This window comes from Pristis pectinata, chromosome 3 (assembly GCF_009764475.1).
Source record: "Pristis pectinata isolate sPriPec2 chromosome 3, sPriPec2.1.pri, whole genome shotgun sequence".
NCBI lineage: Eukaryota > Metazoa > Chordata > Chondrichthyes > Rhinopristiformes > Pristidae > Pristis > Pristis pectinata.
This window is the reverse complement of record NC_067407.1, coordinates 45931308-45945862: the sequence shown is the minus strand read 5'-3', so window position 1 is coordinate 45945862 and position 14555 is coordinate 45931308. Positions and strand designations below refer to the sequence as shown.

The 14555-nt window shown below is 42.6% G+C and overlaps 1 protein-coding gene across 2 annotated transcripts in view; it reads left to right on the top strand.

The window, feature by feature from the left end:
* Positions 1-12130, top strand: part of swt1 (SWT1 RNA endoribonuclease homolog) — a 103525-nt gene extending 91395 nt beyond the window's left edge. For both annotated transcript variants that reach the window (XM_052012846.1, XM_052012848.1), the window contains exon 19: positions 11837-12130. In XM_052012846.1, coding sequence (XP_051868806.1) covers positions 11837-11942 — 106 coding nt within the window. In that variant the 3' untranslated portion in view covers positions 11943-12130. The remainder of the gene's footprint in view (positions 1-11836) is intronic.
* The last annotated feature ends 2425 nt before the right edge of the window (positions 12131-14555 follow it).

The following is a 14555-nucleotide window of genomic DNA, read 5'->3' as shown; positions in this document are numbered from 1 at the left end:
CAGTATCAACAAAGCAGTTGCAAATGTATAAATTACACTTGTATTTATTTTAATCTGGGCAAAGTACTTGGAGTTATAAATCAGTGGATAATAAAAAAAAAGAAAAGCAGAAAAATTGTACTTGATGGGTTGTGTTATGACGCTATGAGTGCCAGTTAACTTCCAGTGTTCTGTTCAGTTCCCAAGAATGTTGTTGTGCAATTCATGCCTCCAGGAACTTGGGTAGTACAAAAGTGTGTGCTTTGCTAGTGCCCCAGGAAGTATACCACATAGGTAAATCATGAAAGTAAACTGGTGTGTATTTGATGATTGCGCTGCCAAATTGGGCCACAAAATTGCAATGTGTTCATTATGCACAAACTATTAGTTTAGCAGAACCCCACCCTGCACCAATTCTCTCACCTGCACTTCTGACTTCTAAACTTCCTGACCGGTAGATCTCAGTTAGTTAGAATTGATCATAACACTTCCTCCACCCTGACCCTCAACACTGGTGCTCCCCATGGTTGTGTGCTCAGTCCCCTGTTCTAGTCCCTGTATACCCATGACTATGTGGCCGAATACAGCACCCAGTCAATGTTTACATTCACCGATGATACCACTGTTATAGGCTGAATCAACAACAGCAATCAGACAGAGTACAGGAAAGAAATTGTGAACCTTGTGTCATGGTGTCAGAACAACAACCTAGCCCTTAATGTTAGCAAGATGCAAGAGTTGGTTGTTGACCTAAGGAAGTCAGGGGTGGGAGAACAAAAGTCTGTCCTCTTCCACAGATCTGCTATAGAAATGGTTGATGGCTTCAAGTTCTTTGGCATCCATATCAGCAGCAACTTCACCTGGTCCGTTCACACTGATGACATGTCCATGAGGATTTTCTCAAACTTCTACAGAAGCACGATAGAAAGTATTCCAACAGCTTGTATCTCAGCCTGATATAACAACTGCTCAGCTCTGAAGTAATGGAACGTGCAGAGAACGGTAAACACAGCCTAGTCCATCACAGGCTCACCACTTCCTTCCATCCATGCAAGAGAGGAGTCACAGTTCAGTGTAGCTTGTAACTGGCAGAAGGAAAGGGGGAGATAGTGTGCAGAGAGATTCACTGGTCATACAGACATGGAGAGACTTGTTGCATTGGACTTTCAGTAAAAAGTTTGAACTGAATTGCATTATCTTGGGGTATGATTACTTGCTGTGCCAACAATGCTCTGTTCCCATGAATTAATAGAAAGAAATAGAAAAAATTCTCTTATCACTGTTTCTATTTTGATGCTGAGCATCTTAAGGTTGACAAAAATGACTGAGTAGAGAACCCAAATGGATCACCATTCTGGACCTCGTTTGTGAATCTCACTCAATAACCCTGTGTGCCTTTGACATTTTGCTTTCGACAGAGCTCCTTCTGGGGCTACAACATGACTGTTGGAAGAATGGAGTTCTCTTAGAGGAAGTTCATTATGACCTTGGGAACACTGCTACCAGAGCCTAAATGACACTAGTCTGAGCTAGAAGAAGTGCAGTTTCTGGAATCTGAAATAAAAACAGAAAATGCTGGAAACACTCAGCAGGTCTGGCAGCATCTGTGGAAAATGAAAAATAATGCTTCACAAGGAATGTTCCTCGGAGCTTGCATGGCATATGTTTGTGCCTTGTATGGAGGGTCAGATGAGATTTATCCTAGGCTGCTATAGGAGGCAAGGGAAGAGATTGCTGCAGCCCTGGCTGAGATTTTTAAATCTTCACTGGCCGAATTGAGGTACCAGATGACTGGCGGGTTCCCTTTTCCAAGAAGGGCAACAGGGAAAAGCCTAACAGTTATAGTCTTGTGAGCCTAATGTTAGCAGTAGAGAGGTTATTGGGGGGGGGGGGGGGGGGGCGGGAGAAAGAGAAATGCTAGCAGCATTTAAGGCTGTCCAAAAGAAAAAAGCCAAGAGTAATGGAGAGAGATGTGGGGTAAGTTAGAGCTGAATACTTAAACCATATGCAACTGGTAAATCAGAAGAGGGTGTGGGATGTGAGAAGGGTTAGGTATGACCATGTTGTTATTTTTCCATAGAACCATAGAACAATACATCACAATACAGGTCCTTCGGCCCACCATGTTGTGCTGACCTTTAATCCTCACCTAAGACTAACCCCTTCCTCCCACATATCCCCCTATTTTAAATTCCTCCATATGCTTATCTAACAATCTCTTGAATTTGACCAACATATCAGCCTCCACCACCACCCCAGACAGTGCATTCCATGCACCAAGCACTCTCTGGGTGAAAAAACTCCCTCTGATGTCTCCCTTGAACTTCCCACCCATTACCTTAAAGCCATGCCCTCTTGTATTGAGCATTGGTGCCCTGGGAAAGAGGCGCTGGCTGTCCACTCTATCTATTCCTCTTAATATTTTGTATACCTCTATCATGTCTCCCCTCATCCTCCTCTCCAATGAGTAAAGCCCTAGCTCCCTTAGTCTCTCCTCATAATCCATACTCTCCAATGCAGGCAGCATCCTAGTAAATCTCCTCTGCACCCTCTCCAACGCTTCCACATCCTTCCTATAATGAGGCGACCAGAATTGGACACAGTACTCCAAGTGTGGTCTAACCAGAGTTTTGTAGAGCTGCATCATTACCTCGCGGCTCTTAAACTCGATCCCACGACTTATGAAAGCTAACATCCCATAAGCTTTCTTAACTACCCTATCCACCTGTGAGGCAACTTTCAGTGATCTGTGGATATGAACCCCCAGATCCCTCTGCTCCTCCACACTACCCAGAATCCTGCCATTAACCTCGTACTCTGCCTTGGAGTTTGTCCTTCCAAAGTGTACCGCCTCACACTTCTCCGGATTGAACTCCATCTGCCACTTCTCAGCCAGCTCTGCATCCTATCAATATCCCTCTGTAAGCTTCGACAGCCCTCCACGTTATCCGCAACACCACTGACCTTTATGTAGTCTGCAAACTTGCTAACCCACCCTTCCGCCCCCTCATCCAGGTCATTAATAAATATCACGAAAAGTAGAGGTCCCAGAACCGATCCTTGTGGGACACCACTAGTCACAGCCATCCAATCTGAATGCACTCCCTCCACCACAACCCTCTGCTTTCTACAGGCAAACCAATTCTGAATCCACACAGCCAAGCCTCCCTGGATCCCTTGCCCTCTGACCTTCTGAAGAAGCCTACCATGTGGAACCTTGTCAAACACCTTAATAAAATCCACATAGACCACATCTACTGCACTACCCTCATCAATCTTCCTGGTCACCTCCTCAAAGAACCCTATCAGGCTTGTGAGGCAAGATCTTCCCTTCACAAAGCCATGCTGGCTGTCCCTAATCAGCCCATGATTCTCTAAATGCTCATAGATCCTATCTCTTAGAATCCTTTCTAACAGCTTGCCCACCACAGATGTAAGGCTCACTGGTCTGTAATTCCCTGGACTATCCCTACTACCTTTTTTGAATAAGGGGACAACATTTGCCACCCTCCAATCCTCCGGTACCATTCCCGTGGACAACGAGGACTCAAAGATCCTAGCCAATGGTTCAGCAATCTCCTCCCTCACCTTGCGAAGCAGCCTGGGGAATATTCCGTCAGGCCCTGGGGACTTATCTGTCCTAATATTTTCTAACAGCTCCAACACATCCTCTCTCTTGATATCTACATGCTCTAGAACATTAACATTACCAACACTGTCCTCAGCGTCATCAAGACCCCTCTCCTTGGTGAAACTGAAGAGAAGTATTCACTGAGAGCCTCACCCACTTCCACAGCTTCCAGGCACATCTTCCCACCTTTGTCTCTAATCGGACCTACCTTTACTCTCGTCATCCTTCTGCTCTTCACGTACAAGAAAAAAGCCTTGGGATTCTTCTTAACCCTACTCACCAAAGCCTTTTCGTGTCCCCTTCTTGCTCTCCTCAGCCCCTTTTTAAGTTCCTTCTTTGCTACTCTAAATTCCTCACGAGCCCTATCTGATCCTTGCTGCTTACACCTTGTGTATGCTTTCTTCTTCTTCCTAACCAGTTGTTCCACCTTTCTTATCACCCATGGTTCCTTCACCCTGCCATTCTTTCTCTGCCTCACCGGGACAAATTTATCCCTAACATCCCGCAAAAGATCCCTGAACATCGATCACATCTCCATAGTACATTTCCCTTCAAAAATGTCATCCCAATCTACACTCTCAAGTTCTAGCCTTATAGCCTCATAAAATTTGCCTTTTCCCCAATTAAATATCTTCCTGTCCTCTTTGCTCCTATCCCTGTCCATGACAATGCTAAAGGTTATGGAGCGGTGGTCACTGTCCCCCAAATGCTCACCCACCGAGAGATCTGTCACCTGACCCGGTTCATTACCTAATACTAGATCTAATTTGGCATTCCCCCTAGTCGGTCTGTCAACATACTGTGACAGGAATCCGTCCTGGACACACTTAACAAACTCTGCCCCATCTAAACCTTTGGCACTAAGCAGGTGCCAATCAATATTTGGGAAGTTGAAGTCTCCCATGATAACCACCCTGTTATTGTTGCATCTTTCCAAAATTTGCCTCCCAATCTGCTCCTCAGTATCCCTGCTGCTACCGGGGGGCCTATAGAATACTCCCAATAGAGTAACTGCTCCTTTCTTGTTCCTAACTTCCACCCATACTGACTCTAGAGAGGATCCTTCTACATTATCCACCCTTTCTGCAGCTGTAATAGTATCCCTGACCAGTATCGCCTCCCCTCCTTCTCTTCTCCCCCCACTCCCCATCCCTTTTAAAACACTGAAAACCAGGAATATTCAATATCCATTCCTGCCCTGGTGACAGCCAAATCTCTGCAAGAGCCACAATATCATAGTCCCATGTACTTATCCAAGCACTCAGTTCGTCACCCTTATTCCTGATACTTCTTGCATTTAAGTAAATGCACTTTAGCCCATCCACCTTTCTACTTTTATATCCTGTACTCTGCTTCTCCTTCCTCAAAGCCTCTCTGCATGTTAGATCTGACTTTTCCCCATCCACTTCTTCCTCTAACCTACCCCTCTGGTTCCCATCCCCCCTCGCAAACTAGTTTAAACCCTCCCGAACCACCCGAGCAAACCTGCCTGCAAGGATATTGGCCCCACCTCGGGTTCAAGTGTAACCCATCCTCTCTGTGCAGGTCCCACCTTCCCCAGAAGAGATCCAAATGATCCAAAAATCTAAAACCTTCCCTCCTGCACCAACTTCTCAGCCATGCATTCATTTGCCATCTCCTCCTATTCCTACCTTCACTATCACGTGGCACTGGCAGCAATCCCGAGATTGCTACCCTTGAGGTCCTGTTCTTCAGCCTACTGCCTAGCTCCCTAAACTCACTTTTCAGGACCTCATCCCTCTTCCTACCTATGTCGTTGGTACCAACATGAGCCACGACTTCTGGCTATTCTCCCTCCCGCTCAAGAATCCTGTGGACCCGATCAGAGACATCCTGGACCCTGGCACCTGGGAAGCAACATACCATCCGGGATTCATGCTCACTGCCACAGAACCTCCTGTTTCTCTGACTATTGAGTCCCCTATCACTACTGCCCTCCTCTTCTCCTTCCTTTCCCTTCCCTTCTGAGCAGCAGGATCGGTTCCAGTGCCAGAGAACTGGCTACTGCTGCTTGATCCCTGCAGGTCATCCCCCTCAACAGCTTCCAAAGCGGAAAACCTGTTAATGAGGGGAACAGCCTCCGGGGTCCTCTGCACTATCTGCCTGTTTGTTTTCTTTTTCCTTTTCTCTCCCCTGACAGTCACCCTTCTATCTACTTCCTGGACCCCAAAAGTTCCTGCTCTAAGGGGGGTGACTGTCTCCTGATGCACAGTATCTACATGACTCTCTCCGTCCCTGATGCTTCGCAGTGTTTGAAGCTGCGACTCCAGCTCATCAATTCTGAGCCAAAGTTCCTCCAGCCTCAAGCACTTACTGCAGATGTGGTCACCATGCACCACAGCAAGGTCCACTAGCTCCCACATCAAGCAGCTGCAGCACAGTCTCTGTTTCAATGGTCTCTGCATCTCTGCTGGCTATGGACTCCATGGCTGCCACTCCATGAATAATCTGCACTCTCAGCCCTGAGACCTTCAACCCATGATCACAGGCTTGTGGTCTGTTGCTTCAAAATAAAGACAGGTGTGGTAGCAATTGTCTTGCAGTGAGTCTGCCTTTTTGAATACAGGCTGTCTCTGGGTTAAGAACACCAGCTTATGGACACTGCCTACCTACGAACAAGCTCCCGTAATATTATTAAATTTAGAAATCCGACATATGGTAGAACTAGTTTCCCCTGTCTGTCTCCACTTTAAGTAATTATTTTTTATCAGTCTTGTGTGCTTTTGATGCCATTCATTACAATACGTGGAGGTATGGTTACTATATTTAATGATTTTTAAAAATATTTTCTGACTTGTGGACAAAATCAACAAATGGACGTCTGTAAAAACAGAACCCATTCGTTACCTTGATTTTGGTGACAGATATCTAATTCTGTTCTTTGTGGATTGAATGAAACCAAGTAGAAGGAAAAGAAGTTGCCCTTTTTTTTTGAAAATGTAATATGCTTGTATTTTTTTACTCTTGTTAATGTGGTGAAATGAACATATAGCTATAAATTCATATTCTGCCAATAATAGGCAAGACAAAAATTATGCACCAGTCATATACATAGACAACATATAATAATAGGCTAAATTTTGCTGCCCTTTGCCATTTAAACAAGACTTCCATACATACACAGTGAAACACAGAATTCTGGGTTGTACTGACTGTTCTTAAGGGATAAATCTGCATGTTCTCTCCCTTGCTGGGGTTCATTGCTGCAATCCAATCTTTCTAACATTCCACAGCATTATGTTGTGGAATCGCAGTTGGATCTGGTGCCAGGTCAGACCTGGTAAAGAATATGAGACCCGCATTGATTTCAATAGGGGATGAACATCTCTGAATTATGAGGCAGTGGGGAAGATTTCATTAAAATTAATTTTCATTTTTTTTTGTATATAAATGTTATAAATTAACTAATGTTTGATAAATATTTTAAATTGTTTATTTCAACGTTAATACTTAAGTGTCTATGATAGTCAAAGGCATTTAAAGCTAAGAATCAGTGACAACTTGCATAGTTGGCGAAGCCTATTCTATCTTGCCTTCCATTAGGGGTTTGTCAGGATAAGGCCTCAGCACTTGGCTTGTGTTGCTGACTGGATCGTGGTGCTGAAGCAAGGTGTGCCCTCTGCATCAGCCCCAGGTAACCGGGAGCATGGGTGGGCTGCCAGTGGTGGACCTGATGAGCTAACTTCAAATTTCCAGCTACTTGCATACAGTGCATTGCTGCCATACTGGTGTAATAAGCCATTACCCGCTGCTGCCTATTTATTCTTTTGCAGTCCTTTAGTTTCTTATCTTGTTCCTTGTTAACACCTCCCAAGTGCAGCAGTATTTGTATGATTACCGTCACACATTAAATATAGGAACAGATGTGTGGAAGTTGCTGGATATGTTGTGATAAATTACAGAACTGTTGTTGGTGTTTCAGCTGCTGATAAATTGTCCCAGCCAAAACTGAAGACATCTGGTCACAGCTGCTTCTTTACCCTGCCTCTCATGATTACAAAAGAGGAGATAATAATTTTTGTATGTGATCAACATAGTGGGTTTGAATCCTTTCATTAAATTGACAAATAATTATAAACTGTCTTTTCCCATGTATAAAGTCACTTTACTTTGTGATATATTTACATTAGTTCTTATGCTGCGGACACTCCTTTGGTATGGCATAGGTGAATCAATAACAGGATATGGTCCTTCTGGGCCAAGTTTTAAAATGGACTGAATATAGCTACATACTTGCATGTAAAACTGTCTGTCTTTCTGGTACTTTTAGACGAAGCCTAGTTTGCTGAACCCTGAACAAAATATTGAGTAGATAATTGCCTTATTTCTACATTATGGAACCTCACAAACTTAAGATTGGCAAGTGTACGTAATAGTGACCTGGCTTGGCAAAAGAGATTGAATACCAGCCATGATATTGTTTTGCTCTCACTGATCAAATTCCACGTGTGGAATTTGCTTCCTTTTTTAATGTGCAGAACATTCCAGCATCTGTCTCGTTTTGAATGTATTTCCTGAGTTAACCAAAATTACAGGAACAAAACAACCAGACTAAGCTGTGTGTTCAATGGCACAGACAATTCAAAAAAGTATTTTTTTTCCTTCATCTGCAAATTTAGAACAAATGAGTTTCGGATCTGTCTTTAAGGTAGCATGTGTTTCCTTTAGTTAGACCAGTATGTTATGGAATAAAATTGTTTCTTTTACATCACAGGTATATTTTCAAAGTACAGATTGATTTTCCAGACAAGGGAAATCATTAAAAATATAGTCTGACTTATAAATTGTAGAAGTACTAATTTAAGTGATGCCCATATAGATACTTTCTTTGCACCATTCTGCTACTAAGCTATAAAAACAAAATAAAAATCACTGGCCTTCTCTCAACTCCATCACTGCATCTGCTGTTGACTCGAGTCTGAAGCAATCACAGCTGCTTTCTGACTCACACCATTGAATCATTTTTGCCACTGCAAGTTTCTCTTCCAACTAACCACAAAACACAATAGGAATAATTGAGATAGATGTTGACCCATGGTTTCTGTGGTGATTTTCAGCCCACAAGTTGGAAAACAGTTTGAATTTTTTGAGAATTTTATTGGGCCAGGTGTGTGGATGGTTGGTAGTCACTTGGGAAGTTTGCAAGAAAGGTGTGACCCATTGATACCATGTACCTTGTAATATTAATCAAGTTTAGGATGATAGTCTAGTTTTGATTATCTGAAGGGATCAGTGAGGAACTTTTGTATTTTATTTTTCCTCATTGATCTGGCTTTTATTTAGTTTTTCATTTCCCTGTGTGGGGAAGTGGATGTGCCTTGAGATGAAAGTCCATTATAAATGGATAGTCCAAAGAGAAGCAATGAGAATTACCTAAATCTTAATTCAAGAAAGATGATGGTTAAGTGGGAACTTGAGGGTAGTGATGCAGAAGTTCAACAAACAAGTGGGGTGCCATTTTGGGGAGTTGAACTGGGGAGAGGGGAGCTGGAGGAAAGGGGAGGGGAAGATCAGGAGACCCATGATTAGGGGACAGCCAGTCCTGGAAGAGAGGAGGGGAGGTGAATGGCTGGGAAGAGGTGAATGCTGAGGGAAGTGGCAGCAACTGCTGGGCAAAAGAGAAGAGAAAAGGGAAGGGACAGTGAATACTGGGGGATGTAGAGAGGCTTCAGGAGGATAAAGGCAAGTTAAAAGAATGGGCAAGGACATGACAGATGGAATATAATATGGTAAGTGTGTTACCTGCTGTGGTAGAAACAAAATAGAAAGGCAGACTTTTTTTTAAGCAACACACACAAAATGCTGGAGGAACTCAGCAGGTCAGGCAGCATCTATGGAGGGAAATAAACAGTTGACATTTTGGGTCAAGACCCTTCAGGACTGGAAAGGAAGAGGGCAGAAGCCAGAATGAGAAGGTCAGGGAGGGGGAGGAGCACAGGCTGGCAGGTGATGGGTGAGTCCAGATGAGAGGGGGAAGGTAGGTGGGTGGGGGAGAGGGGAATGATAGGGAGTGACGTAAGAAGCTGAGAGGTGATAGGTAGAAGAGTATTTTTTAAGTAGTGAGAGTGAAAGGTTTTTTTTTGAGGGACCTGAGTATCCTCTGCAGAGTACACTTCTGAGTATCTCACTGACAGTTTACATGCAGGTACGGCAAGCATTCAGGAAGGCAAAGGGTATGTTGGCCATTATTGCAATATGATTTGAATACAAGAAACATCATGCTTCACAAAAGTAAAGCCCTGGCGAGATAACAGCTGGCAGATTATTCATGTATGGTCCCCCTACTTGAGGACCAGTGTGCCTGGGACAGAGAGATTACAGATAAGATTGATCCCTGGATTGGCAGCTTTATTGTATGAGAAGAGATTAAGTCAACTGGGCCTATATTGTCAACAGTTTAGAAAGAGAGGTCATCTCATTAAAATGTACAAAATTTTTATGGGGATTGACAAGATAGATGCAGAATTGATGATTTCCCTGGCCAGGGTGCCGAGAGCCAGAGCCCAAAGTTTCAAAATAGGGGAGTTGGATATTTGGGATAGAGATTAGAAGAAATTTTTCCATCCAGAGGTTCATGAATCATTGGAATTCTCCACCCAAGTTGCTGATTGTATTCAAGAAGGAGATGAATAATTTTTAGTTTTTCAGGGAACCAGGATATAGGACCAAAGTGGGAAAGTAATTTTGAGGCAAAAGGTTAGCCATGATTGTACTGAATGTTGGAGCAGGCATATGGAGCCAAATGATCTACTCCATGTATTTCTAATATTTTAAATGTACAATTATGCTTTTTCATTTACTTGCTTTTGCCAGACTCTTCCAAAGTGTGCTCTTTCATTGGCTGCAGCCACATTGAGGGTTCTCCCCTATAGGGGGAGAAGGTTGCCGGTGGCAATGAAAGGTGACCGTAAATTGGTTAGAGCCAAGTCTGCTGAGCTTCAGGCTGCAGCATCTTGGCAAGAGCAGCAGCAGTTTGGTCTTGTTGACTGGCCTGCTGACCAGCAACAGCAAGGCACTTGCGGAGTGTGGAGCAGTTGGATCACACCGTGCTGACATCCTGAGAGAGGATATGTTATTTGGGCCCCTGCTGGTCTACGGGGCAGAGCTGCTTCAATCCTCATCATCAGATGGCTGGCATATCGAAGCACCATCAAAGCCCCTTTGAACTCTGGTACTTGAAATCAGGATGGCCAAGATTGCACGGTGCACTTACACACTGGGTGCCGCCACCTTGTGCTGTGGTGCAGCTGAGACGTCAGCCATCAGAGACTGCACTTCTGGTTTGTGAGTGATGATGCAGTGCAGGGATACTTGGGCAACAAATGAATTCCAAGCTCCACCCAAACCTGTGTGTAATGTGGAGCTGAACTCCATTCTGTTTGAATTTTTTTTACACTTGTTTAGTTGAAACTTATCTTTAAAATGATTTTTTTGAATCCTTGTAAATGACATTCAGACACTCCAAGTCTCGAACAGTTTTGATCACCAATAAGCTTGAAAGTATGTGGTTGAACTTGCTCTGGGGACACATTGCAAACTGAGGTGGGCCAGACAAGATCACCCTGTGCACCATGTACTTAAGATAGAGTTCCATGCTGTTTATGTTGTAATGGCTTATTTTATGTAGTGAAGAATTTCCATGTAGTGGAGGGGGTTTGATCTGTTTTACTTGTATGTTGGTACTCACATCAGGCTGATCAGATGTGCTCATGTTTGCTGATGGGTTTTGCTGATCACTATGCAATTGTTTAAATACTTTTTATTCCACTCTCTGTATTAAATTTGTGGCCAACAGAAACATGGAGGTTCCCTATCATGAGTATAAACCTAAATAATGACTTAGTTGTTTCGTGGAGGTGAATAAAATGAAAGAATCTGGTGACAATATTGGAAGTGAAATTTTCCACTTTGTATTGGAACATTTGGCAGTTTTACTTTGGGTAGATTGTAGATTTCTTAAATTAACTTAAATCCAAAGGAAAATAATCTGGTTGATATTATTTTCTTTGAGTTGGAAAGAATAGATGCAAAGTACAAATATCTAAATATGGATTTGTTTGGAGGGCAGAAGTTATATTAATAATGCTGTTTTTTTTAAAAGGCTCAAAACATATTTTCCACCACATGCAACATGTTGACAGGATGTGAGAAATTTCCAGTGAGTTACTCTCTTTAAAGAGATTAATTTGTTATTTTCCTTTTCAGGAAGAAGCTGACTGTCGGATACAGCCAACTGGCTGAGTTAACCTACAATTTGGAGCAATGCAATGCAGCAGTGTGTCTTGAGGCCAGAAACAGAGGCTTGGTTTAAAATTGCTCACCGATTATACGCTAATATTTTGCCACAAACTGGACTTAATTCAATAATTTTTACCAATGCTCATCTCTTGTTGTGAGAACAATAAATTCTCTGTATCAGAGGTAAAAATGTAAGGTTTTGTTAAGGTAGAACTTAAATAAAGAAAACAAATTATACAGTATTTAACACCATTCAGTAAATTTGACAAAGGAGCATTTTGTCCAACATTCCTGTGTGGAGTGGAGAACTGAATGTATTTTTGAGTATTGATTCTGAATTACTTTGGTTTTGGAATACTATTTCCACGTTTAAAGAGGCCTCAGAAAAGAAATCTGGGAAGCACACTACATTGAATTGCCAACAAAATTTCCAGGGAATTCAAAGTTACTTAGCCAAGTTATTCAGCCACAGATTTTTTTTTTCAGTAGTATTTATTATTGGGAGTTATATTTAGCTGTAATTTTATTTAATTCATTATTCTACATTTTGAATTTTACCAGAAGTTTAGAAAAAATCCAATTTTATTTTTATTTTCCATAAATGCAAATTATGATGGCTCAGTCAGAAGTAGATAAGAATGTTTTAACTCTAATAATTTTCTTGTCAACGGATTTGCAGTACTGTTTTAAATTGCTACATGTCCAAATACATGACAGACTGATGAGTTGAATGCCTCTCTCAGTCACTGCAAGGATGCTAATAAAATGAAATTGGAAAATTTCAGTCAAACTCCAGATGGGAACGTACACAGCGCAGAAAACTGCCAATAAGCTATCACTGATTGACATCAACTTTTTAATGTCCTGTTTGGAAGGATCATCTTGACAGCTGCAATGGGAAGAGAATTGATGGTTCAAGAACTGTTGAATGTACGTTGAACAGCTGCATCCAGTTACTCCACGTTATTATGGCCCATTAGTGTGGAAAACTGGAGGATTTTCCATTCTTCCCCCCCCCCCCCCCAACCCCACCACCAACAGCATCACCAAACCTTATCCCTCTGCTCCTTGTCCCACTCCTGATTCAACCAATCCTTTTTTTTTGCCTTTAATTTTTTTTCATGTATTCATTTTGATTTTGACCCAATAATGATAAAAGAATAGGTATTTGTTTCCATACCTCACTGGTTCACAAAATGATTACAGCACTGATGGGGAATATGTAGCATATCAAGTCTATTCTGGTTGCAGGTCAAAGCAATCCAACTTGTCCCTCTCCCCATGGACTTGCACATTCTTTTCTTTGAGATGCTAATTCCATATGAATGCTAAATATACTCCTAGATCTCTATTCTTGTACTCCATTAAGAACTGCCTCTTAGAACATAGACCAGTACAGCACAGGAACAGGCCCTTCAGCCCACAATGTTGTACTGACCTAAATAAGCCAATGACACCTAATTATTTATGCCTGCACATGGTCCGTATCCCTCCATTCTCTGCTTATTCATGTGCATATCTAAGAGCCTCCAAAATGCCTCTGTCATGCCTGACTACATCACCACCCCTGGCAGCGCATTCCAGGCACCCACCACTCTGTCTAAAAAAAACTTGCCCTGCACATCTCCTTTGAACTTTCCTCCTCTCACCTTGAATGCATGCCCTCTGGTATCAGACATTTTGACCCTGAGAAAATGATACTGGCTGTCTATCTTTGCCTTTCATAATTTTATAAACTCCTGAGATTGTCCAAAATAGAACATTTTGCTTGTCTCAACGTTAAATTTCATCTGCCGTCTACTCATCCATTCTACCAGCCTGTGTATACCTCCTTTAAATCTAGTACTATTCTCCACATCATTCACTACACCTTCAACTTTGTGTCAGCTATAAATTTGGAAATTGTGTCCCCTACACCCAAGTCCAGCTTGTTAATATTTTTTAAGAAAAGCAGTCATACAGTACTGACCACTGTATAGACAATCCAATCCATAATCTTTCATGACAATTGTTTCCTATTACGCAGTCAACTTTCTAGCTCCGCTGCCTCAGCCCATTTTATAGCAGGAGCTTCAGTCTTGATGACAAGCCTATTATGTTGACGGCAAGGTGATGCTGCAGCTAGTGCAGCTGCCTCACGGCTCCTATGACCCAAGTTCAATCCTGACCCCTGGTGCTGTCTGGGTAGAGTTTTCACATTCTTGGGTGGGTTTCCTCAGGGTGCTTCGGTTTCCTCCCACATCCCAAAGACTTGCTGGCTGTTGGGTTTCCTGGCCACTGTAAATTACCCCTGGTGTAGAGGGGTGGCAGGAGAATTTGGCAGGGAATGGTGTTAATGAGTATGTGCAAGACAATGAGTTACAGGGAAATAAATGGGGGGGGCGCGGTGAATGGGGTTGCTCTGAATTAAATGGCAAAATGTCCTTCTCCTGTGCCATTAGAAATATAAAAAGAACTGTAGGTATTTATCAGATACCTTTTGGAGGTCCATGTACACTACATCAACTACATTTCCCTCGTTGATGCTCTTTATTTGTCATTGTTTGTTCGCCTTGATTTGCCTGGATATCTGGCCTTTGATCAGGTCTTATAGTTCTTTATTATTGTGACGTTTGGGACTCCACAGAATGGTGGCCTGAGATTAGGGTGCCTGGTGATGGTAAGATCGTTGATTATCAAGGTACTG